This window comes from Oncorhynchus masou, chromosome 24, assembly GCF_036934945.1.
Source record: "Oncorhynchus masou masou isolate Uvic2021 chromosome 24, UVic_Omas_1.1, whole genome shotgun sequence".
Classification (NCBI taxonomy): domain Eukaryota; kingdom Metazoa; phylum Chordata; class Actinopteri; order Salmoniformes; family Salmonidae; genus Oncorhynchus; species Oncorhynchus masou.
Window position 1 is genome coordinate 41,714,606 of NC_088235.1, and position 27,285 is coordinate 41,741,890.

At 44.5% G+C, this 27,285-nt stretch overlaps 1 protein-coding gene across 2 annotated transcripts in view; it reads right to left on the bottom strand.

Moving 5' to 3' along the window:
- Positions 1-4,066: 4,066 nt before the first annotated feature.
- Positions 4,067-27,285, bottom strand: part of tet1 (tet methylcytosine dioxygenase 1) — a 45,628-nt gene continuing 22,409 nt past the window's right edge. The window contains exons 1-11 of one of the 2 annotated variants that reach the window (XM_064933943.1): positions 21,740-22,107; positions 21,209-21,259; positions 13,830-16,149; positions 13,541-13,631; positions 10,473-10,566; positions 10,092-10,300; positions 9,726-9,876; positions 8,893-9,120; positions 8,002-8,178; positions 7,367-7,517; positions 4,067-7,110 (exon numbers count right to left, since the gene is read on the bottom strand). In XM_064933943.1, coding sequence (XP_064790015.1) covers positions 5,933-7,110; positions 7,367-7,517; positions 8,002-8,178; positions 8,893-9,120; positions 9,726-9,876; positions 10,092-10,300; positions 10,473-10,566; positions 13,541-13,631; positions 13,830-16,104 — 4,554 coding nt within the window. In that variant the 5' untranslated portion in view covers positions 16,105-16,149; positions 21,209-21,259; positions 21,740-22,107 and the 3' untranslated portion in view covers positions 4,067-5,932. Of the gene's footprint in view, positions 7,111-7,366; positions 7,518-8,001; positions 8,179-8,892; positions 9,121-9,725; positions 9,877-10,091; positions 10,301-10,472; positions 10,567-13,540; positions 13,632-13,829; positions 16,150-21,208; positions 21,260-21,739; positions 22,108-27,285 lie in introns of those variants that run through there. The other variant, XM_064933942.1, reaches the window with a different exon arrangement.

The window sequence follows — 27,285 nt, forward strand, 5'->3', positions numbered from 1 at the left end:
TTTGTTTTGCTAACGTTGAGGGAGAGGTTGTTTACCTGGCACCACACCGCAATTGTGCCTACTTCCCCCCTGTAGGCTATCTCGTCGTTGTTGGTAATTAGGCCTACTACTGTCATGCCGTCAGCGAACTTGGTGATGGAGTTGAAACTGTATAGCACTATGTGACATCTACTGATGTAAAAAGGCTTCATAAATACATTTAATTTGATTTGATCGGTGTGAGGCCACGCAGTCGTGGGTACATGGAATACAGGAGGAGACTGAGGACGCACCCTTGTGGGCCCGTGTTGAGAATTAGTGTTGAGGACATAATGTTGCCTACCCGTCAGGAAGTCCAGGACGAGTTGCATAGGGAGGAGTTCAGTCCCAGGACCGTGAGCTTTGTAATGAGCTTATAGGGCATTAACAGCATCCTCACATATGCATTCCTTTTGTCCAGGTGTGTAAGGGCAATGTGCAGTGCAATGGCGATTGTGTCGTCCGTGGATCTGTCAGGGCGGTAGACAAATTTGCGAGGATCGAGTGTGTCGTGGAGGGAGGAGATGATATGGTCTTTGACTAGCCTCTTGTAGCACTTTATGATAACAGAAGTGAGTGCTACAGGTCAGTAATCATTCAGTTCAGTTACTTTATTTTTTTGGGGCATGAGGATGATAATGTTGTACTGTAAGTGGATGATAGCGTTGTACTGTAAGTAGCCATGTGTTAGTCTATAAGCCTGGGCCTTCTTATCAAAGCTCCAGAAAAAAAGGCAAACTGAGGAATTACAAATTACAAACAAACTGCACGTGTTATAGTATGTGTCTAGTCAGTGAGACAATTTTTATAGCTGGATGAATGGAGGAGTTGTCCTTCAGCACCACAACATTTTGCCCACCATTTGTGGCTGAAATGACAAATAGACTATAGCCTACCTGAAATGTTGGATCAATCACCACCTTCCGGAGACACCTGAAACCCCACCTCTTTAAGGAATACCTAGGATAGGATAAAGTAATCCTTCTCACCCCCCCTTAAATGATTTAGATGCACTATTGTAAAGTGGCTGTTCCACTGGATGTCATAAGGTGAATTCACCAATTTGTAAGTCGCTCTGGATAAGAGCGTCTGCCAAATGACTTAAATGTAAATGTAAATTTAGAAACCTCGACATGTGATTCACTTCACCTGCTTTACTATTTGTATTTTTCTGTGCAACTTGTTAATTGTTGTTTGTGACTGTGTTTTTGCTGCTATTGACAGGACAACCTCCCTGTTAAAAATATTAAAATCAACTTATTGGTAGTCTGGTAAACTTTCATTGGTAGTCTGCAACCACAGACCTCAATGTTAACTTTTCTTGCACTGAACATTCCACATTCAATCCATTTAAAATAGAAGCGCAACCACACTTTTACATGTCTTTAAAATTAGATTGGAGACAAAATTGGAAGACATCTATAATTGACAGACATAATGCAATTTTTGCCTGGGTTAATCCCTGAACAAAATAAAAATGGATGTGGTGATCCACTGTGGACTCTGCCTCCTCAGCTAAACTTTCAGTGTCAATCTATCATCAGTAAGTCCACTCCTATTTTAGAGAGTTTATCTTGAGATCTCGACAAAACAAGGGATTTTTAAAATGTATTAATATGTCATCTCTGGACTTCTGTACTATGACTCCGATATAAAGCGTTTTTTCTCAAATTTGCCTACTTATATCAGTACACTCGCAACATTCTTAGCATTACGAAACATATATGTGATCAAATAAGCCACAGGTAGAAAATAAGCCATATAATTTTTTGTTAAACCAAATTTGACACTCTCATTAACTTCCATACAACAACTCCTAGCTTGGTGAGCAAAACAAAACAAAAACGTCACCTGCTAGAGAAAGATTTTGGGCCCGGTTATCCCTCTCGCTTTGCCTCTTCCTCTCTGTTCTGAATGAGTTTAATTCACATTTCAAAATGGGCCAATGTGACACAGTAGACAGACAGAACACGCACACGTGCACACACACACACACACACACACACACACACACACACACACACACACACACACACACACACACACACACACACACACACACACACACACACACACACACACACACACACACACACACACACACACACACACACACACACACACACACACACACACAATGTTGTATTAGAGCTTGTACAGTTTGAAGTAGCTTATTGTCAATAAAGCAAAAACAGACAGACAAGTCCAAAATATAAATACATCTTTATTTCAAAATCACCAGACGGCAGCCTTTGACAGGAATGATAAATTTAGTATTTTTTTAAAAGTCTGTCAAATTGATATACACAGTTAAATACAGTCATTTTGGAAATCAGTTTCAAAATAGCAAGACTGCTCGTTATCTACAAACCATGAATAGTACAGTAAAAACAGTCCGTTTCACATGATGTGTATTTTATATAGTTTTATTCCAATACAAACCTTGAGTTTTAAATGCTGGTGCTAGTTTTTCCTTCTTGATGTAAGTTACATTTTTCAAGTCACACATAAAGGAAGATCCGAGAAATCTTCAAGTGAAGCAATTACAAAAGTTTACAGGATCATATTTTTTCTTACAAACTGTCTTATGTAAAGGTGTAAACATTTTAAAGTGACTGTTTTCTACCACATCAGTAACTTGCAACGGCCTACATTCAATATAATGTAATAGACTATATATGTACTGTATATACCTTTCTACTTGTATAAAATGTATTCAATCTATGTGTCAACATACTTATCTCGGAGGAAAGGTCTAAGTCTATGGTTTGACTTTGTGAATCTGTTAAAGACACTATTGGAAGACAGCGTTTTTTAGGAGACTGTGTCCGCCCGAGTTGGGTTGAAGCCTGGGTAATGCCCTAGTTGGGTTGAAGCCTGGGTAATGCCCTAGTTGGGTTGAAGCCTGGGTAATGCCCTAGTTGGGTTGAAGCCTGGGTAATGCCCTAGTTGGGTTGAAGCCTGGGTAATGCCCTAGTTGGGTTGAAGCCTGGGTAATGCCCTAGTTGTGTTGAAGCCTCGGTAATGCCCTAGTTGGGTTGAAGCCTGGGTAATGCCCTAGTTGGGTTGAAGCCTGGGTAATGCCCTAGTTGGGTTGAAGCCTGGGTAATGCCCTAGTTGGGTTGAAGCCTGGGTAATGCCCTAGTTGGGTTGAAGCCTGGGTAATGCCCTAGTTGGGTTGAAGCCTGGGTAGTGCCCTAGTTGGGTTGAAAAATGCCCTAGTTGGGTTGAAGCCTGGGTAATGCCCTAGTTGGGTTGAAGCCTGGGTAATGCCCTAGTTGGGTTGAAGCCTGGGTAATGCCCTAGTTGGGTTGAAGCCTGGGTAATGCCCTAGTTGGGTTGAAGCCTGGGTAATGCCCTAGATGGGTTGAAGACTGGGTAAATTAACAACCTCACTCACACCTGAGAAACAAAGATAAAAACAACAGAAAAAAAGATGACAAAAACCAAACAATCAAACATTTCCAGCTCTGTGTATTAGTAAAATGAAAGCACCAGTGAAATCTTTTTTCTGCGTTGAGCTGATTTATATTCATCTTATGTTAAGACAGATCAATGCAACAGATGCCTAATCGATTACATTAGTAGTAGTGCTTGATTTGGACTGCACTAGGTGTCGGTACCCCTTTTGGGTGCCGGTACTGTTGATATGTATTTTGTAGGAGCTCCACAATACTTTTGAGCTAATAGTCTATAAGAGGAACAGGAGCTCAAGCTGTAGAACATTTGAGGTGGCAGTATTCAGCTCCGGTTCGCTCCTACCCCAGCAAAGCACTGAGTATTAGTGAATGGGCTTATTATTACATGGTTATGATTGACTAATGTGAGCATGAATTAATACTCAAAATGGTTGCCCCTATCAGAAGAAGGTTTATAATCTGTAGAGGTCTACAGTCTGACTCAATACGTGATAAGCCTACAATTTATGACGATGCAACGATCTGAGGAGACGCAACGATCTGAGGAGTGTGTTATTTTGTCAGCAGCGTCTCCCAAAAATTGAAGAGGAGGAAATGAGAAACAACAAAGGGGTTTGATTGGTTTGGTATCCACTTGTATAATGTATTTATACCCAGCATATAGAAAAACATAACTGTCCATCAATGCCCGAGTCAGTTAAAAAGAGGGTACAGATCTTGTTAGCACCAGTAACAAATATACAGTAATATAGTCACAATTTCAACAGGTTTTATGTGGTCTTTTTAGCTATGTCTGTATAAAAACATGTCCTATTTAAAACACTCTAGAAGTCCAGACAGTGAACAAACATGATTATCCAGATTCATATAAATCAAGTGCGGTTGACAATAATAAGCACCATAATCTGACACAATCTTTATATGCAGCATTTCATAATTGCTTAGTAAGCTTGGTTTTGTGTGAGACAGATATGTAATTTATCATTCTACAACAACAATAAACAACAACAAATACACACAGAACTACTGAATAAAGAAGAGAAGAGGTTTCACACGAGCTGTCTGATATATCTCTCGATCTATACATATTGGAACAGGACCTTTTTCAAGTTATGAAAAATAAAAAAGTGCTTTTTCAATATGTCATCATATATGTACACTGAAAAAAAAAGATTAAATCTATCCAGACAAAAACAAAAACGAAGGTAGTACTGTTCCTTCATGAACACTAATAGAGGAACTGGGAAGTACTGTTCCTTCATGACCACTAATAGAGGAACGGGGAAGTACTGTTCCGTCATGACCACTAATAGAGGAACGGGGAAGTACTGTTCCTTCATGACCACTAATAGAGGAACGGGGAAGTACTGTTCCGTCATGACCACTAATAGAGGAACGGGGAAGTACTGTTCCTTCATGACCACTAATAGAGGAACGGGGAAGTACTGTTCCTTCATGACCACTAATAGAGGAACGGGGAAGTACTGTTCCTTCATGACCACTAATAGAGGAACGGGGAAGTACTGTTCCTTCATGACCACTAACAGAGGAACGGGGAAGTACTGTTCCTTCATGACCACTAATAGAGGAACGGGGAAGTACTGTTCCTTCATGACCACTAATAGAGGAACGGGGAAGTACTGTTCCTTCATGACCACTAATAGAGGAACGGGGAAGTACTGTTCCTTCATGACCACTAATAGAGGAACGGGGAAGTACTGTTCCTTCATGACCACTAATAGAGGAACGGGGAAGTACTGTTCCTTCATGACCACTAATAGAGGAACGGGGAAGAACTGTTCCTTCATGACCACTAATAGAGGAACGGGGAAGTACTGTTCCTTCATGACCACTAATAGAGGAACAGGGAAGGGAAGGAAAAGCACCATGCTACATGTGTTCATTATTTTCACATAAAACTACATACTGTGTAATATGTGGTCTGTTTATCAAAAGTTGCTGCTACAAATGGCACCATTATATAAATCAATCATTGATAAAACTCATCTTGTGAAAAGAGCACTCTTGGTTGAAACAAAGACCTCAGAGACTTAACATGAGTGTTTACTAGTGTAAAATGCTGGTTGACAGTAAAATTGCAGTAAATAGCCTTGCACCAAAAAAAGTACAAAAATAATCAGAATAAATAATCACATCTTGTTTGTTCTTCTTAATCAATTCCTATATAAAACCAGTTTAAAAAATTGGTTCTGAGCACCATCTCTTTACATGAAAAACCAGATCAAAATGTTTTATCATCAAATACCAAAACTCACAGTTAAAACCCCACAAATGATAGTCTTCCTCATCACTTTGAAAGCAGAGACAAAGAGAAATAAAAATAAACAGACATACATTAGAAAAAGTAACACAATGAAATAACACATAACGAGACTAGAAGTGTAATGTTGATTGAGGTAAGGCAGTAGCACAGGGTGATGTGTGTTCAAATGTATTTGTTGTATGTGTCTGTGTGTGTACATAACAGTATCATCTCATGTCCAGCGGTTGTAAGGGCCCGTGACCTGTGTCAGAGCATAAGGGGAAACAGTGACCACCCCATCCCGCGGGACAGTCACCGCCTTCCGGGTAGGAACTGTCAACACACCCTTCTTCTCCTCCGGGCCCCCCTCCTCTACCTCCTCCTCAGGCTCCACACTCTCACTGCCGGCCCCATTCCCCCTCTTCCCCTTGACCGGGCTAACCTCTTCCAGGTCTAGGCCCATCCTCAGCCTCTCAGCCTCCTCCTCTCTCTCCCGCTCCCTCCGGGCCTTCTTGGCCTCCCACATGTGCAGGCCGTGGTCGGGCTCATTGAGGGACTTGTGCTGGTAGAAGACCAGGGAGATGCGGGTGGGGTGGCTGCGGTCGGGCCGGAGGATGGGTGTGGTGGCATGGAGCTCTCGGCGGGCACATTCGATCAGGATGGAACCGTGGGAGGGAGCCACCGCCACCCCGCCGATATCACTGTCCAGGAAGTTGTGCTCGCTGTCCGACCACACCTCTTCCTGTTCCTGTTTGACCTCTTTTGGATTGGGAAAGAGAGGGGAAGGGGCCTGATGAGGAGGATGGGGGGCACTGTGAGGAATAACATGACCTACATGACCTCTAACCCCGTCCTTGACTCCCAGCTCCGCCTTCGCCCTGAGGAGCCCATTGAGTCTGCTGTGGAGGCCCTCTGGGTGGGTGTGGGTGGAGGAGGAGGGAGGAGGAGTGCTGTGGCTGTGAGGGGGTCTGAGGAGAGGGGAGCAGTGCACCTTGTTGGGCTCCGTTTTAAAAATCCTGGGGGAGTAGTCGCCACCCCGGGGCATTCCTGGGGGGGTCCGACATGTGTCAGGGTCCACCAGCTGCTTTCTGCTGAGTCCTGGGGAGTAACCATTCACAGCCACAGCCTCTTCCATTGTCTTGTAATGGAATGGGGAACCATTGCTCTGGGTCCTTGGTGTCCCTCTGTACTGGGGGGCAGGCAGGCCGGGGCGATGGGGGGAAAGAGACTCCATCCCTGGTGTTGATCTTCCAGGAAGAGTGGGGTAGGTGGGGGTGCTGTGGTTGTAAGCGCTAGGGGAGTTAGAGTCTGGTACATACGCACCCACATTTCCTGGTCTGTAAGAGCTGAAGGACTGAGGCTCTCTTTTGAACAAGGGGGACTGATCTGCTGAAGAAGCACTTTTCAAACCTGTCAAGTTAAACATACAAACCGGGATTAATGATGAGTATTTACATACCACATTTTTTAAGCTTTTTCTTGTACATGATTTTGTAGCAACAATCAATTAACCAATTAATCAATTAATGCACCCACCCTATCCACCCACTCAATCACCCATCTATCAATCAATTGATAAATCAATGAACCAACCAACCAATTGACTAATCATCCAACCAATCAACCAATCAATCAATCAATCAATCAATCAACCAGAGATCTCTACCTTTGTTGGCAGTCTTGACCTTGCCCGGGGTTAGTGGACTCTGTCCAGGCTTCCTGTCCTGAGCTGTTGCTTGTTTGTCAGCCTGGGCCTTCAGCTTGGCCTCCTGCTTCCTCTTACGGGCTGATTTCACCGGCTCAGCCAGCAGACGCACCTGGTGATGATATAAACATGGTCATTAAGGAGAGCTTTTAGTAGATGCTTTTATCAAGTGTCTTGAAGTAAACACGCAAATCTGACTCATGCAAGAATCAAACCCAAAACTCTCCTATTGACATGTCCTTGACACCAACTCATTTCAATACCAAAAGGCGCATTTGTGACCAACCCTCACCCTGAAGGGCAACTGGATGTGCAGGTTGATTAGTAAAATCAGGTGTGGTAGAGCAGGACTGGAACAAAAGCCTGCGCACCCAGTAACTCTATAAGAGGAGGGTTGGCCACCCTATCTTATAGCCTCTTGGTTCTCCTGGTCGCTACAGGGGGTACGAACCGATTTAGGGTGAAGTTTCCCCTAGATGCTGATCTCTTCTGTCAGTTTCACATTTTCCCCACTAATAAGGTGAGGACTAGGGGAGAAGCAGCTGCATATAGATCTTTACCCAGGGGAGACTTAAACCTGGAGTGTTGGAACCTACCTCTCTGGGGAAGGCTGAGAGCACCTGCAGGGCCCCAGTCTGGATCTTGGCCCACTGGCCATTGGCACTGCCAAACTCATCCCTCTGTGAGATCTTATAAAGGGGCAGGACGTGGAGCTGTTCGTCCTCAGGGACATTACGCACCGCACGGTTGTCCTCCTTGGTTAAAGTGCAAACCTGCAGGAGGGTGAGACATTTTACGCAAATGGAAAAGACTAACACAGTATCTCCCAGATTTCCGGGATAAAATGCCTATCTTGGTGGAAGTGAAAACAGGTATTTTTGGTATTTTATTAGGATCCCCATTAGCTGTTGAAAAAGCAGCAGCTCCTCTTCCTGGGGTCCACACAAAACATGAAACATAATACAGAATGACATAATACAGAACATCATTAGACAAGGACAGAACGACATACATTTAAAAAAAAGCACACGTAGCCTACATCTCAGGGCTTACAGACAAACTATCAAATAGGGGAGAGGCGTTGTGTCGCGAGGTGATATGATAGCTGATATTGATTTTTGTTTCAACTATGGAAACATGTTAATGATTTGATATTGACATTTGTCTAAGATATGTTCATTAATATATTAAAAACATATATGTGTATATATACTGTATATATTTACAAAATAATATATGGGGGATTGGAAATTATGCTGGCACGCAATCAGAAGCGAGTGTCTTATGTATCTGTGTCTGTGGTTCTCTCTATGTGTGACAGTGAGTGTGTGTGCTTGGGTGTGTGTGCGTGTGCGTGCGTGTGTGTACGTGTGCGCGATTGAGCGAGCGTGCGTATGTATCTGTGTCTATTTCTCTGTGTGTTTGAAAGTGAATGTGTGTGCACCTGTGTGTGTGTCCATTGACAAACAGTCATGTGAGGGGCGTACCACAGTGCTGCCATTGTTCATGTTGTGTGTGTCTTTGTGAGCGTGGGCACAGAAATCCACACACGCCGTGACCCCGGAGAAAGGTCGGCCCGCCCTCCGACCCAGCCTGCAGTCCTGGCCCGCCTGCTCCTGATCCACCTGGTTTTGGAAAGCCTCCGGGGCCAGTCTCTGGTAGACAGGACCCAGGTCTGTAGCCAGGTTCTGCAGCCGATTCTCCAGCTTCTCCTCCTGAACAACCCACAGACAGACGACACACAGATCAGAGGAAGAGTGGGACAAAAAGGGACAGGAACAGATGAGGGAAAAGGTGTGAGGAAATAAAGGAGAGGCCCCTGTAGAATCTGGGAGTGTTTAAGATAATACCAGTAATGTTTATGTCACTATCCTCCATGTCACGCTTTGACTGTCACATCAATCTGAGGCCACTCGGAGTCTATTAGCCACTTTAACATGCCAAGAAAACTATTCATAGAGGAATATCTATTCTAAACCATTGATTGTAAAGCTATAACAAGGCTTAGATTAGTAAAGCAAAAAGCTAGGGTTTAGGCATATTGGGAAGTGGCTAGGGTTCTTTTCAGACCAGGCTCTCAAATCTAATTCAGGGATGTCAGACTCAATTCCTAGAGAGTCAGATTGGCTGCTGGTTTTTTGCTCTTTCCCTTAAGCTAGCTCTGATTTAGACCAGGAAAACCAGGTATGTGGACTCTCTAGCTAATCAATTACCTTAAATGAGCATATAAGTGCAAGGGAGGAACGAAGACCTGCTGACACTGTGGCTGGCCCTAGAAGATTAGAGTTTGACACAGTTTGACTGGAGTCCTGGTCCTCACCTCCTGTGGCATATCTCCCAGCAGGCGGTACTTTCGGGGGATCTTGCTGCGGGCGAACTTGCAGCCGTTGAAGTACATACTCCAGGAGCAGCCAAAGGAGAATGAGGCGCCACAAGTGTCTGGGTCCAAACCCTGGCACGCACACGTCCGACTGGAGAGACAGAAAGAGGGAGAGAGATGTGGAGAGGGGGAAGAAGATCCATTTAGATCCTGGCACATTAGTGCAACTGAAGAGAGAGAGTGAGAGAGACAGGTCACTAAATGCTAGAAAGGAAAGAACTAACTCCTTGGTTCTATGAATGTAAATGTGTATGTGTAAGCCTGTTATTGAATAATACGCATAGGTCTGTTGTTTCAGTAACTCACTCCTCGTTGAGGGCACAGCGTCGACTGGTGGGGGAGCCGTATTTACAGAGGGTCTGAGTGAGTTCTTGGTACAGACTGTCAGCCACGCCCCGGGGGATGCCCTCCCATGCCAGGATGAGGATCACCACCACGGCACTCTCACAGCGGTGCCCTGCCCGGTGTCTCACCAGACACAGCAGCTTCTCCTCCTCACTGCCCCGACGGATCACCTGGGGGAGAGAGAAGGTTTACTACACAGACATGCAGATGTGTATACGCACACACAGCCATATACGCACCTATACACATACACACGCAGCAGTGTACACACAAGCACGCTGGCACTCATGCACGCACGCACACACACAAACACACACACACACACACACAGGAGGTACTTACCCACTTGGCGATGGGACAACCCTGGGAACTGCGTCCTTCTTTCCCAGTGTACACCACCACCTCCAGCCTTACTGCCTTCCCTTTCTCTCCATACCTTTGAACATACACAGCAATAACATACAGAGCCGGATTATTGCAGGGGCTTACTGAGGATGAAGCCCCTGGGTCCAGGCCAATAGGGGGCACAGGCCAAGAGGCAGCAAAAAAAATATATATATATTTACATACAGTATATGTTCCTTTTTTTATATTATAATTTTTTATCCAACCACAGCCCACTTCCAATGTTAAAAATACACCAGAGAGCATCCTTTACCCATAGAGGATCAACAGTTTATAAAAAAATAACTATGGATTATGTTTTGTCACAAGCACATATAGTTATTTGCCAAAAAGGAAACACAAACATAAATTGTTTGGGCTGCATGCGTGCCAAATAGACTACAGCTTGTTGCGTTGTGGCCATAGACATATAATCCATAGAAGGGTTTTGTAATCCTGTACCCTGGCAATTTGACTGTTAAAAGTCATAGGTACACTAGCAATGGATCCCAATCCTGACTTGAATTGGAGCAGCCATCTGTGGAATATATTTATATGCTTGGTTGCGGCTGTCAGTTTCCTTTTGCAGATTTCAAAATACAAACGTGAGAAAAATATACAGTTTGGAAAGCAAATGCCTACTGCTGAAAAGAGAAGATGAATCTGTCTGTAGAACCAAGATAAATATTTTTTCTCAACAAATCCTAATTTGTAGCTAACAGCAGCACTGTTTTTCAAAGTAGCTCATCTTAAAATAGGCTGTTGCCACAAGTAGCCCATTGGCCATCACCACGAGTAGCCTATGGGTTCATCTTCATCCTTACATGCTGACCAGACCGGACATGTTGCGTGCGCGAGCATCGCAAAATAAATTTAGAAATCCATGTTATTCAATTATTGCACCCACACTGCTCGCGCGCGCCAAAGTATTTCTGCGATGCCAAGGGTTAAAATAGAACTCCTTTCTATTTCTGATGCAGAAGGTGCTGAAAGTCCTGCCTCTCCCATCTCCTCATTGGTCTATAGAAGCAGGTACTTACGTGCCATTGGTTATACCCACGTGGGTGATTGAAAGACGAAATGTTTTGCCGGTTGTCGTGGTAAAAGTGTAGATGCCAATCACCATATAAGTTCAAAGACGAAAAAGCCTGGAAGGAGGAGAGATGACTAGAAACGATTCGGTTGGCCGTTTTATGTGTGGATTAATTGTCGGAGTAGAAGACCTTGTGCATTTCAGGTAAAATAACAACTCAATGTTTATATCCCAGGACAAATTAGCTAGCAACAGCAAACTAGCTAAATAGGACAAATTAGCTAACAAGTGTAAGCTAACTAGCTAAATTGCCATACATGTTTAATGCTTTTCGACCTGCACCAGGCTGGCCAAAACATCATTGCTCTAGAGGAGATCTGCATGGAGGAATGGGCCAAAATACCAGCAACAGTGTGTGAAAACCTTGTGAAGACTTATAGAAAATGTTTGACCTCTGTCATTGCCAACAAAGGGTATATAACAAAGTATTTAGATAAACGTTTGTTATTGACCAAATACTTATTTTCCACCATAATTTGCAAATAAATTCATTAAAAATCCTACAATGGGATTTTTTTTCTCATTTTGTCTGTCATAGTTGAAGTGTACCTATGATCAAAATTACAGGCCTCTCTCATCTTTTTAAGTGGGAGAACTTGCACAATTGGTGGCTGACTAAATACTTTTTTGCACCACTGTATGTCACGATTGTTATAATGATTGGACCAAGGTGCAGCATGTGTAGAATTCCACATGTTTAATAATTAATAAACTCACCAAACAAAACAGAAGAAAAAACGAAACGTGACGTTCTGGGCTGCTCACAGGCAGCTCCACAAAAACAAGATCCCACAAAACACAAAGGGGAAATGGCTGCCTAAATAAGATCCCCAATCAGAGACAACGATAAACAGTTGTCTCTGATTGGGAACTAAACCAGGCCAACAAATAAAATATAAATCACCTAGTCACACCCTGACCTAACCAACATAGAGAATGAAAAGCTTTCTATGGTCAGGGCGTGACAATATAAAAAATATAAAAAGCCCCGGGGCCTATGACTTCTTAATACGGACCTGATAACGTACACATCACATCTTCATGACATTTCACACTTCCCATCTTAGAACACAAACACTATCCTTTCAGCAATGACATACTGTATCAAGCATTTCTCCCTTTATCTGTGACCACCACCACCAACATCTTTCAATGAATGCCAATACAACAACAAATCACACTTTGAGAACTTCATCAAAATACAATGGGACAGTAGGACTACATCACTAGCCAAAATGCAGCAATAGTGTTTGGAATAACTGTCAAAACAGTTAAAAACCAGGCACTGAGGCCATTCAGCAGTGAGACCATAGAGCAGAGAGACTGGAGTGTGTGGTTGTTGTAGAAGTTGTCATTTCTCCTCATGTTCCCCTTGACTTGGCCCTAGGGGTTCCCTGTTCTAACACGCAGGGTGTGTTTTTGTATTTGTGAATGTATGTGTGTACAAGTGTGTGTTTTGCCAGCGGGGTTCTGCTTTCCTTCGAATACAGGCTCTATAATTTATGAGTTATAATATGATTGTAAGCCTCACCTCATTCCATGAACACCAAGAACCCTTTGGGAAACCAGGCCTTTGGCAGGGCAAATGGATCATACAGTAGGCTAATAAGAGTATGTACCATACTTTTAGAAATATACACAGCTACAGAGTAGTGGTAGTGGTACATATTAGCCTAGCTCTATGAGCCTACTGGTAAGACAACCAATGAGGCACTGAGCCACTCTTGTTTCATATTAACTCTTACCTTAGCAGTGTTATACAGCCAATAGATTTGTCATGAAAACAGAAGTGGATTAGCACCTCACAGGTTTGCCGTCCCAATGGAAATATACATGTATAAAGTAAAATGGCTAGGCAGCAACAAACACTTGTTTTCCCCCCAAGCTTGGTTGTGGAATGGAATAAAATAACTGATGCAGTTTGGCTTGTTACCTGTTCTCCATCATCTCTCTGACGGCTGACACACTGGGTCCAGCACCAAGATGAGTGTAGTACGGACCCTCCTCCTTCTCTATGATTTGCTCTGTGGAGAGAGAGTCGTTTTTAGAACGCAGCTTCAGCTTATTTCCCAGAAAGCAAATGCTATGTACATGGATGTGACAAATACAGACCCAGTCAACCAGTCATGTTGTGGCATGCAGAGAAAATCATATTCATAATCATCATAATCCTCATCATTATTATGTCCACCACCACTACCATCATCATCAAGGTGACTCACCCATGCAGCCACAGGAGGGGATCTCAGAGAGTTTCTTAGAGGGGGTGTTGAGCAGGTTCTTAGTGGGCGTGTCCAGGAATATGAGGGGCGATTCCAGGAAGCTGTTTACGTTGTGTTTGGTTGGCGTCAACTCCTCTGATAGGTCCAAAGCGCCATCAGTTGACGTGGACAAGATGGTGACCGGACCAGACCTCTCCACCTTGTAATACCCCTGCCGTTGACCCCCAGAGGAGTAGCCGTTGGGTAAACTATGGTTCAACCCAGTTCTGTGGTTGTTAGAGTCTAAACTGGTGAAACTGGGGTTGGTGGAGCTAGCCTTTAGGTTAGCACCGTGCTGCTGCCAAACGTAGGGCTGCGATACCTGAGAATACAATCGTCTTTCACACTCATGTCCCTGTCCAACTCCTTGTCCTTGTAAAGGGTCCAGGTGACCGTTCAGAGGACCATTGTGGTGACCGTTCAAATGCGACCACTGTTGGTTGTCATGACCATAACCGTGACCACGATTGACGGCTCCAGAGGTTTTGTGGTATTTGACCCCACTGTGGCTGTTGCTGTAGTAAAAGAGCTGCCGTTGTTCCTCCTGAGCCTCAGCCAGGTATCTCTTTAGATCCATTTGAATCTGAGGAAGGAACAGGCTCCTCTTGTGGCTGAGCGACAATGTCTTCGGCTGGGGCAGAACCTTCTGGACCCTGGCTCTGTGGGGGGTCTTGCCATTGGGTGTCCTTTTGGACATGGGGATCTTGTTGTTGGGGTTGTAGCCCTCCTCTTCAACCCCTTCCATCCCCTTCTTCTTCCTAGGTTTGGAAGGTGTGGAACTTGGTTTCCTCACAGGGATTTTCTTGTTGTTGGGTGGTGCATGCTGGGAATTGTAGTTGTACTTGATGGCCGAGACTGGCGTTCCTCTGGGAGGGTTGTTCTCAGAGTGCTGGGAGGGTTGGAAACCCTGCTGCTTGTGACGTGATTGGATGATGAATGCCAACTCGGCCAGTTGAGCCGCCACCTCTTCCTCATCCCTGTTCCTCCCGCTCTTACCCACCGTCCTCTCTGTTGTTTCCTTACTATTCCTCTCCATGTCTTTCCGCTCTCTGAAAGTGCCTTCGGACCTGTTATGGTGAGAACCAAGGTCTTGGTCTGCTCTCCTGTACAGGTGTTGTCCTGCTCTCTCCGTGCTGTCGTAGGGAAGTCTGCCACAGTCCGAGCTGGCTTCTAGCAGGTCCTGTAGGGACAGCTTGCCAGTGGCTGCGGGACTACGGGAATGACACTGGATGACAAGACTCTGTCTGGCCACCGGGGACCTGATGACTGAGGTCTGGTGCAGAGGGGAGCGTATGACTGAGGTCTGGTGCAGAGGGGAGCTGATGACTAGAACTTTGTTGGGGAGGAAACCTGTTGGGGGTTTGACATCCTGGAGAGAGGTGTTTCTACTGGATAAGTGCTTGGAAGATGTGGTGGGGTTTTGACCATGTGCGTCCATTCTAAAGGGTTCTGGGGGGTTTTGGGGGATAGATGCCAGTAAGGTTAGCGCCTCGATAGCAATAGCTTGGTCATTGCTAATATTCCTCTCTTGCACCAACGACTGGATGCTTGGCAGAGAGAGATCTGGAGAGGGTTGCTCTCGTTTGACAATAATGTCAAGAGCTTTCCGTGGACTGATGGGAGTGCTTCTCAGGAGTAGGTCTACCTTAAAGTCCTCCGGCTCTGTTTTTAACGAGTGTAGCACCGGGGAACGGGAACTAAACAGCTTGTCCTCCAGCCCCTTCCTATCTGTGATAGAGAAACACACAACTGCTGCTAGTGTGGACAGAGCGTCCACATAGACATCGTCATCATTGCCCCCTAGTAGGGTGGAGGACTGCTCCGTAGACCACACCCACGACTCCTCCAACTTTATCTTCTTCAGAGGAACGGTCATGGTGTCATCCGGAAGTGCATCATTGGGCTCAGAGCTGCCTTTGGGGTATGTGGTTTTTGTAGTCCTTTGGGACTCTAATTGTCTTGTAGTCTTTTGGGAATCTGGTGACACTGGAGCACCGTTGGTTTTATACAGGTTTTCGTCAGCACTATTGTGAAAAGATGAAGAGTAGTGGTGTTGCAGAAGAAGTGCATCGTTGGTGTCCTCCAGACCTCGCTCTCTCTTGATAAGTACTGCTGGTCGGCCATCTAGGATTGGGGTGAGAGTGTGGGCGTGGGGAGGGTGTGTGTGAGGGTGTGTCTGGGGGTGTGTGGGAGGTATGTGACACTCCTCCTCTGCCGTATAGGTTTCCTTTACCATCTGGACAGGGCTTCTGCCATTTATTGTGACGCCCTCTGGAACCACCTGAGAGAGAGAGCGAGAGAGAGAGTTGCCACAAGAAAAGGGCAACCAGTTAAGAATAAACACAATTGTAAATACAACCCACATGTATGTTTATATATTTTCCCTATTGTACTTCATTTGCGCATCGTTACAACACTGTACATAGCCATAATGTGACATTCGAAATGTATCGATTCCTTTTAAACTTTTGTGAGTGTAATGTTTATTGTTCACTTTTGTTCATGATCTATTTGACTTACTTTGGCAATGTGAACACATGTTTCCCATGCCAATAAAGCCCTTTGAATTGAATTTAGAGAGAGAGAAAGCGAGAAAGAAAGCGAGAGAGACACACGGAGAAAGATAGATTTGAATCTGTAATTTCCACTTGAAAATGTCAGACTTATATCAACCCCTACAAACACTTCCGTTAATTATAATCCTCATAATAATTCAAATGTCCTGTTGCTGTAGGATTATATTCCTGCTGTGAGAAACTGGTTGAATTAAGATAGCAGATCTGTACCTTACTGCTTTGTGTGTGTGTGTGTGTGTGTGTGTGTGTGTGTGTGTGTGTGTGTGTGTGTGTGTGTGTGTGTGTGTGTGTGTGTGTGTGTGTGTGTGTGTGTGTGTGTGCGTGTGCGTGTGCGTGTGTGTGTGTGTTGATACAGTAGTGTACATACCATAATACTGTCATGGAGCAAGGCCAAATCTTTTTCTATATTAATAGGAGCTTGCAACACCTTCCATAATTAAAGATAATGTCGTTGGCATATCCAATCTGATTAAAACAATATGACAGAGATAAAAACACCACAGTGTCAAGACTCCACCCACTAAATTCTGTGTGTGCCTGTTTTATGTATAGTTAATTAACTGTTCTAATTACAGGGAGCCTGGAGGTGGGTGGGTGTCAGCTACTTGTTTACCTTGTCTGAACTGTCATTAAACTCACTGTTTAACCACTCTTTATAGACTACACTACCCAGCATGCACTCTCTGTTTTAAAGCCCCCAGGCCTACAGTACCCAACATGTCCTGTGAGAAAGGACAGCCACCAGCTGTCTAGTCTTGGTCACATCCTTCTTCTAGGCCACTACTAACACAACTGACTCAACCCTAGTTCAATTAGTTGAATTAGGTGTGTTAGTACAGGGCTGGAACAAAAATGTGGACTGGAGTTGAGAAACACTGCTGTAGTACAGAATTAACTGGGCTAATAAGACACATGAGGGTTTGTGTTACTGCTGTTACTGGCACAGAGACAGTTCTATCTCACAGAGGACCAGTGCAGCTCACCTCATCATCACATCTCAGTTGCTGGGTAAAACAAGACGTGTCTATCTAATGGAGAAAGGACGCCCTTACGTGACAGACAAAGGGTAGGCAGGTAGTATGAAGTGTGAACATACTTTTACAGTGTTGGTGGTACTCTAAAAACTTACAAACCCTACAATAACCCTATAAATAGTCTGAGCTGCTACTGTAGGTCACTGATATTAAATTAGATTAGCAAGGGGGACATTGCTTACAACAACAACAACAGTAGAAAGACAACATACAACATAAAATCATCACCATAAGCATACTGTAAGAAGAATGCACTTTACATTGATCAGAGCATAGTAACTGTGAACTTAAAACACTGTCTACACTTTCTCTAACCCACACACCAAACAGAAAACTCAGTCTGTGTATCAATTACGGGGTGAAGCCCTCTTCTCTCCTTCCACTAGAGATGAGAATTATACACAATAATACCCTCCCAATACACTGTAGTAAAACCCCAACTCTATTTACAGTCATGTAGTATTCAGAACACCCCTCCTCTCCTCCTCTCCTGGTCTCGTGACCCTCCCTTACCACTAAGAGCTGCTACTGATAGCGGGAGAGGAGGCTGAGGCAACATCTTGACTGCTGCTGAAATCATAAGAGAGAGAGACATCACAGAGAATGTGGAAATGAGCTACTATTGAGAAAGAGAGAGAGAGTATGAGAAAAGGGAGCGAGAGGGAGAGAAGGAGAGACAGATGAAGAAAGAGGAGACAGTAGGAGAGAGAGAATTGATGGAGAGAAATAGGGAGAGGAAAGAGAGAGAGAAAGAAAGGGTTAAAGGCAGTGTGTCACTCACGTTAACCTGCTTTTCATAGCAAAGCAGTAGTGGCTGGGTTCCAGCAGTATGCCAGCAGTGTGTATGTATCATAACATTTCATATAACAGTACATTAATATATTTTTTGACATATACTGTAGATATGGATGTCTGTAGTTTTTTTGTAAGATATACAGTACCAGTCACAAGTTTGGACACAACTACTCATTCAAGGGATTTTCTTTATTTTTGCTATTTTATACATTGTAGAATAATAGTGAAGACATCAAAACTATGAAAAAACACATATGTTATCATGTAGTAACCAAAAAACACTTGGTCTGCGCATGCTCTAAGTACACGTCATGGTAATCTGTCTAATCCGTTAAACAAATCAAAATATATTTTATATTTTAGATTCTTCAAAGTAGCCACCCTTTCCTGAATGACAGCTTGCACAAATCTTCACTCCTGTCCTAGCAACAAGACTGCTCTCTGACTCCTAACAACCCTCTCAGAGGAGAAGGGTTTCCAAGGAGGTTTCAACCGAGGGACTATCCATTCCTAACAAACACACACACAGACACACACAGACACACACACACACACACACACACACACACACACACACACACACACACACACACACACACACACACACACACACACACACACACACACACACACACACACACACACACACAGCTCCACATAGGGACGCAAGCAACACTGAAGCATGCATGAGAGCGCCAGCTGTTCCGGACGAGTGTGATTACACTCTCTGTAGCCCATGTGAGCAAGACCTTTAAACAGGTCAACATTCACAAGGCCACGAGGCCAGACGGATTATCATGACGTGTACTTAGAGCATGCACAGACCAAGTGTCTTCACTAACATTTCCAACCTCTACCTGACCGAATATGTAATACCTACAGTTGAAGTCGGAAGTTTACATACACCTTAGCCAAATACATTTAAACTCAGGAATTGTGAAAAAACGGAGTTTAAATGTACTTGGCTAAGGTGTATGTAAACTTCCGACTTCAAAAGTTCAACTGTTTAGCAACTGTATATACTAGGTTGTGTCAGAGGATACCCAAAAAATTGTCAAAGACTCCAGTTACCCAAGTCATAGACTATTCTCTCTGCTACCGCACGGCAAGCGGTACCGGAGTGCCAAGTCTAGTTCCAAAAGGCTCCTTAACAGCTTCTACCCCCTGCTGAACAATGAATCAAATGGCAAACCAGACTAATTACAAATGACCTCAACAAACCTGTACCCCCGAACATAGACTCGGTACCGGTACCCCCTGTATATAGCCGTGGTATTGTTGTTCTTGTGTTACTTTTAAAAAAATAATGTTTTTTTAAACTTATTTAGTAAATATTTTCTCAACTCTATTTCTTGAACTGAATTGTTGGTTAAGGGCATGTAAGTAAGCATTTCATGGTAAGGTCTACACCTGTTGTATTTGGCGCATGTGACAAATAACATTTTATTTTATTTTACTTCTGAAAAGAAGTGACATCATAAGAATACAGTAGGCATTTTCACATCCTCATTGAATGTCACAGACAGCAAACAAGTGGTTCTACTGTCAATCCTTTCAGAACATTCTCTTAAAATAATGCATTAAAAAGGCGTATTTAAAAGTATTTGAAAAGTCATTCCTGATAAAGTAGCTCTTAGGCTGCTTTCAGCACTGATAATCCTCAAAAACATCCACAGAGTTCAAAGCCAGACCAACCACAGGCTGCAGACAGTCTTACGACAACTATCCCACGGTGTGCTGAACTTAAGATAAGACATAAAAAAGCATGCTTCCTTCCTGGGCTGAGTGTGTGAGTGTGTTTCTCTGAAGTTCTGTGCATCGTATTCGTTTCATTCATAGAGCGTAATGCCACCTTCCTCTCTGAACTCAACTTCACAGAGTCAGACACACACTGACTAAACAGAGCAGTGCACAAATACATTAACTCCTACAAACACTGCAGCTACTAATAATACTCTTTCTTGCAGCCAGTCAGGCTAAAAACAGAATCAAACAGACTCACGCAAACACAGTAGCACAAAAAGAAAACATTGCATAATGTACTATCACGACTGCTACTACCGCAGCTAAAACTACCACAGCACAACCTACAAACACTTTTCTCCACTTTTCAATGAAAAGTTACTACTACTACTTCTGTCCTAGCAACAAGACTACGACTGCTCTCTGACTCCTAACAACCCTCTCAGAGGAGAAGGGTTTCCAAGGAGGTTTCAACCGAGGGACTATCCATCCATTCCTAACAAACACACAAACACACACATCAATGCACACACACATGTGCGCACACACACACACAGCTCCACATAGGGATTACCCATACCTAGCATCCCCAAACAGAGAGACAAGAGGCATCTGCATCTCACCAAAATATATAATGATATGCCTTACACCATATACTACTACTACTACTACTACTACTACTACTGCTAATACTACTTCTACTACTACTACTACAACTATTACTGCTACTACTACAACTACTACTACTACAACTACTACTACTACTACAGTAGCCTGGCGGGTAGGAGCGTTGGGCCAGTGACCGAAAGGTTGCTGGATTGAATCCCTGAGCTGACAAGGCAAAAATCTGTCGTACTCCCCCTGAGCAAGGCAGTTAACCCACAATTCCCCGGGCGCTGATGACGTGGATGTCGATTAAGGCACCCCCCCCCCCCCCCCGGCACCTCTCTGATTCAGAGGGGTTGGGTTAAATGTGGAAGACACATTTCAGTTGAATGCATTCAGTTGTACTACTGACGAGGTATTTCCCTCTACTAGAACCAGACAGTAATGCTAGTCTAACTACTGTTAACTCTCCTCTCTCACACAAACAAAACAATAGACAGACAGAAAGAGAAGGACGCAGACGGATCCTTGTCCCACCGCGGCTAAAAAAGACATGCAGAGAAAAAAAGAGAAGGGTGGTTGTTACCGTGGAAACGGGTTTCTTTAACGCTCCTTTGGCCACGTCCTTGCACGCCACCTGGAAAACACAACCCCCCCCCCCCCCCACACACACACACACACACACACACACACACACACACACACACACACACACACACACACACACACACATCGTTAGTAATTTAGAAGTTACACAGTCCAACAGGAATAGTAATAATAACAATCAACTATTTGTATCAAACCTTTTATACATAGTTTGTATTCTAATAGTAGTATACTGAAACTGCTTCCAAATACACACACATGCAAACACACAGGACACAAAACACTGAAAAATAGTAGAGCTAGTTATCATAATAATACATTCTACCGTAAAGTATCTTTCATATACTACATTGTTTATATCCTGATATCCTGAAACTGTTTCCAAATCCACACACAGCCCAGCAGCACAGCAGACAGGGTTAGTCTCCAGCTAGAATGCTGTACTGTATTAATATGCGTCTGGAGCTAGACAATAGCCTCCAGGGCTACTAAAGGCTCCGGGCAGCTTTACCTTGTCTGTCCTCAGAGGCAGAACCTCCAGTTTGGGTAGTATTATATTCCTACAAGGTACCGGTAGCCATCTTGCTTTGCTTTGCTCCCCTCAGCTCTAGATAGAAGAATAGCAGGCTACTATAACAGCCGTCTCTGAGAGGAGGGCGAGCTGAGCTCTCCACTACCATCGCCAGAGCAGAGAGAGGCTGCCTGCCTGTCTGCCTGTGAGACACTGTTTTAGAGAACTGCCGTTGCCGCAGACACAAACACAGACATACACACACACTCACGTAAACACACACACACGGCATGCCTCTCGCAGACACAGACTGAGCCCCGCCAGCCAATGGGGTGAGGGCGTCAGCGGCTTGTAAATGATCTCCCATGCCTAGTCCCTCCTAAACAAAGGAGCTCCTATGTGGGCTTTTACTCTAGCCCCTACGAACGGGGGACACACACAAACTGTGGACTGGACAACGTAGACGCACCAGACTGGAGCTGAGCTGAGGAAGAAGAGATAGATGTGTCCACTGAGCTGTGTCTGTCTGAGATATTAACACTTTAAATGCCACGCACAAAATGGGTGTGGGAAACAACATGTTATTTTTAAAATATGTTTATTAATGGCGTATTCAACATTATGGAAAAGTTGATTAACAAAATTAGACCTAACACATGTATTATATTGTTTTCTATTGTATTCTATTCATACAGAAGTAGACAAGCTCAGAGTTAGACAGAAAATACAATTACTCTGAGATGATATTGCATGAGAGACAACAAGAACATATGACTGAATTCAAATCACTGGTTTAATTATTTAGCATCTTAATGGATCCTGACTGTAATGCAAAGCACACACTCCTGTCTGTCTGGCATCAGTCATAGCTCCAATGATTCCTCCAAGTCACCTCAGAGTTCAAACTACAAACACTTGTCCTAGCCTCTATAGTCACTTACGCTAGCTTTTTATGAACTCTGTGTCATAACGCTGTGAGCAAACGTCAATCTTAAAATATATATATATATTAAAAGTATCAGTTTTATAACAAGATGGGAGTTGCAGAGTATTTTTATTATCTAAGCTGTGATTTGGGGCTGTGATTTCCCTAAGCTGTGAATTCTCCAACTAACTCAATGTACACAAACCGTAACAGAATTCGCCCTAAGCCATGCCACACTTTCCAGGCTTGTGTTCATTAGGCACGAAACGGAAGAAAATGGACTGAAACAAGGACGGACTACCTGCACTTTTACAATAAACCCAAATGTACGTTTTCTGTTGCAAAATGTTTTCAGACGTTTTCCGTTTCGTACCCTAATGAACACAACCCAGCATTGTGAAACACCAAAACACAGTCAGGTGGTCGACTACTGCTGCATGAGTGTAGCACCAGCCCACAGTGGTTCTGCTCCAGTAACTCTCTATTCCCTGGCATACAGAAGTAGTGGCACGAGTTGTGTGTGTTTGGGGTGGAGAAGAAACACACCCCTGACTCTGACGAGTAGACACCCAGCCCTTCTCTCTCTCTCACTCTCCCTCTCTTTCTCTCTCTCTCTCGTTCCCTCTGTAATTTCTATCTATATCTCTCCCAGATCCTCCCCTTTTCTATCCTCTAGCCTCTCTTTCACTCTCTCCCAGCAACTTCTCTTCCTTTCCCCACTCTTTCTCAGCCTCTTCTCAGAGAGAACTCCCTCTTCTCTCTCCCCTCTCTAAAGATGACCATGTGGTGTCGGCAAGGCGGAGGTCATACCAGGACAAGGGAACAAACTCAGGCAGGCTCCCTGTGTGTGTGTGTGTGTGGTGTAGCTCAGATACTACGACAACAGCTTATCAGTGTATTCATAACAACCGCTAGCAACAGGCAGCATACCAACCCCAAACAAACACATACGGACATCTCTTGTGAGGATAAACCACTGAATTAAAAGGACATCATAGTAAGCACAACTAAAATGTGGCAGTGTGTTTTATTTTACTAGGCAAGTCAGTTAAGAACAAATTCTTATTTTCAATGACGGCCTAAGAACAGTGGGTTAACTGCCTGTTTAGGGGCAGAACGACAGATTTGTACATTGTCAGCTTGGGGATTTGAACTTGCAACCTTCCGTTTACTAGTCTAACGCTCTAACCACTAGGCTACCCTGCCGCCCCAGTGTTTAACAGACGACTGTTCTAATTTTATTAAGAATCCTTATTCTAACTTGACAGTATTCAATTACATTAAAATCTCAGTGCAGAGGAAAAAATATATTTTAGAATTCCATTCAACTACAAGGTGTAATTGAGGCAGGTTAGAACAGGTGTAACACTCCACAGAAAAGGAAAGTTCAGATGCAGACAAGGCTAAAGTGAAGTCTGTACTAAAACAGCTAGTGCCAGTGCTAGATGGAGGGAGAGAGAGAGAGAGAAAGAGAGAGAGAGAGAGAGAAAGAGAGAGAGCATGTGACTAATTTTAGCTGTCTATGGTAGTTGGACAGGTTTGTCTCTTTTGGGCAAGTGTCTAACCGACTGTGCATGTTCTAAACAGGTCAGGTTGGCTTTCCAGTCACCTTTAATATGAATCACCACACCTTTCAACCACAATCTGGTAACATACTGAGCCTGTAAGACCACCGAAACTCGCAAGGAGTTTGTTGACTAGATTAAACAGTCTAGGACACTGATTTCCCATAAAATAATCACACTTATCTGCCACACAAAATGCCTCACCAAAACTCTCCCCCAGCATGCCTCACATACAGCAACTAATTTGTATAACATTGTGTGACAGACTGATAGACTTTCGAATGTGTAAAACATTACAATAACACACTTAAGAAAGGGTTGCAGCCTGCAGGACACATGGTCAGTAATTTGGATAGTCCTCTACATACTTTACTTGGAAGTTTTATTCAATTACATTTTTCCTTGGATCTTACCAGATCTATTTGGCAAAACCTTCTGATAACAACAGCCCAAAAATGCCAGTCAGATAATCTGCAATGCTCATCTGTGTTGAACTAAAGGTCTGCACGGGACTGATTTCTTCATCCCGCTCCAGCCCTGCTCCCACTGATTTTAATACAGCGCCCGCCTGCTCCTGTTGACTTCTTGTCCGACTCCCACCTGCTCCCGCAAGAACTGGTCTAACCCACCGCAAGAACTGGTCTCCAACCCACCGCAATAACTGGTCTCTAACCCACCGCAAGCACTGGTCTAACCCACCGCAATAACTGGTCTCCAACCCACCGCAATAACTGGTCTCCAACCCACCGTAAGAACTGGTCTCCAACCCACCGCAAGAACTGGTCTCCAACCCACCGCAATAACTGGTCTCCAACCCACCGCAATAACTGGTCTCCAACCCACCGTAAGAACTGGTCTCCAACCCACCGCAAGAACTGGTCTCCAACCCACCGCAAGAACTGGTCTCCAACCCACCGCAATAACTGGTCTAACCCACCGTAAGAACTGGTCTCCAACCCACCGCAAGAACTGGTCTCCAACCCACCGCAAGAACTGGTCTCCAACCCACTGCAAGAACTGGTCTCCAACCCACCTGCAAGAACTGGTCTCCAACCCACCACAATAACTGGTCTAACCCACCGCAAGAACTGGTCTCCAACCCACCGCAAGGACTTGTCTCCAACCCACCGCATGAACTGGTCTCCAACCCACCGCAAGAACTGGTCTCCAACCCACCGCAAGAACTGGTCTCCAACCCACCGCAAGAACTGGTCTCCAACCCACCGCAAGAACTGGTCTCCAACCCACCGCAAGAACTGGTCTCCAACCCACCGCAAGAACTGGTCTCCAACCCACCGTAAGAACTGGTCTCCAACCCACCCCAATAACTGGTCTAACCCACCGCAAGAACTGGTCTCCAACCCACCGCAAGAACTGGTCTCCAACCCACCGCAAGGACTGGTCTCCAACCCACCGCAAGAACTGGTCTCCAACCCACCCCAATAACTGGTCTAACCCACCGCAATAACTGGTCCCGAACCCGGCCGCAAGAACTGGTCCCGAACCCGGCCGCAAGAACTGGTCTCGAACCCACCGCAAGAACTGGTCCAGAACCCGGCCGCAAGAACTGGTCTCGAACCCACCGCAAGAACTGGTCCAGAACCCGGCCGCAAGAACTGGTCTCGAACCCACCGCAAGAATTGGTCCCGAACCCGGCTTTAAGAACTGGTCTCGAACCCACCACAAGAACTGGTCCCGAACCCAGCCGCAAGAACTGTTCCCGAACCCGGCCGCAATAACTGGTCTCAAACCCACCACAAGAACTGGTCCCGAACCCGGCCGCAAAAACTGTTCCCGAACCCAGCCCCAAGAACTGTTCCCGAACTCGGCCGCAAGAACTGTTCCCGAACCCAGCCGCAAGAACTGTTCCCGAACTCGGCCGCAAGAACTGTTCCCGAACCCAGCCGCAAGAACTGTTCCCGAACCCGGCCGCAAGAACTGTTCCCGAACCCAGCCGCAAGAACTGTTCCCGAACCCACCACAAGAACTGTTCCCGAACCCAGCCGCAAGAACTGTTCCCGAACCCAGCCGCAAGAACTGTTCCCGAACCCGGCCGCAAGAACTGGTCTTTAACCCACCACAAGAACTGGTCCCGAACCCGGCCGCAAGAACTGGTCCCGAACCCACCGCAAGAACTGGTCTCGAACCCGACCGCAGTCCAGAAATATTATTTTAGGTATATGTGACACAGCTCGCTTTGCTGCCCCGGGTATTAGCAATTTTGCCACCATAGGCAAGATCAAAATGTGCAAAAATAGCCTAAGAAATAGGTTAACCTGTTAAACTCTTTAGCATTCTCTAAGCGACACATACTGTATATTCTGAACTACCTTCATTAGATATATTTAGATTTCATACTATAAGTCCTACAAACACAAATTGTCCCCATCTTGAGGAATAAGAGATATGAAAGTCTAGGTTTGAAATCAAATATGTATTGTGCAACGTGCCATGCCTTCATTTTTCGTTTCACAGGAATGATGTACATACGAGGAGAAAGATGAAGTCGTAACCTTTTCACTGATGCAATTAGATCTCATGTCTGATTCCCAGTTAGTCCATGATGTGACTTGGCCACTTGAAACCAAAAGTGTCTGGTTTGATCTGGTTTGGGTAGTACCTCACTGTGCGAAAATGTCTGAACGGATTCTCAAGCCTGACATCATAAAATGACCCGAGCGATTAGGCCTTTCAAGTTCTAAAACGTATTTTTCCCCATTTGAAATGAGTGAGATAGATCAGCGGCACATATGGAGGATGCATTCAAGATAATATCAGGGCGGCTGGTAGCCTAGTGGTTAAGAGCGTTGGGCCAGGAATCAAAAGGTCACTGGTTTGAATCTCAGAGACAACTCAGTGAAAAATATGTTGATGTGCCCTTGAGCAATGCACTTAACCCTATTTGCTCCTGTAAGCTTCTCTGGATGAGAGGGTATTGTAAATATAACATTAAATGTTGATGGAAAAGAAATGCATTATGATGACCCTACATACAACATTTTTGCACTTTCTGTGACTTGCCCTACATCGCATACTCTATAAATATGACTGTAGGG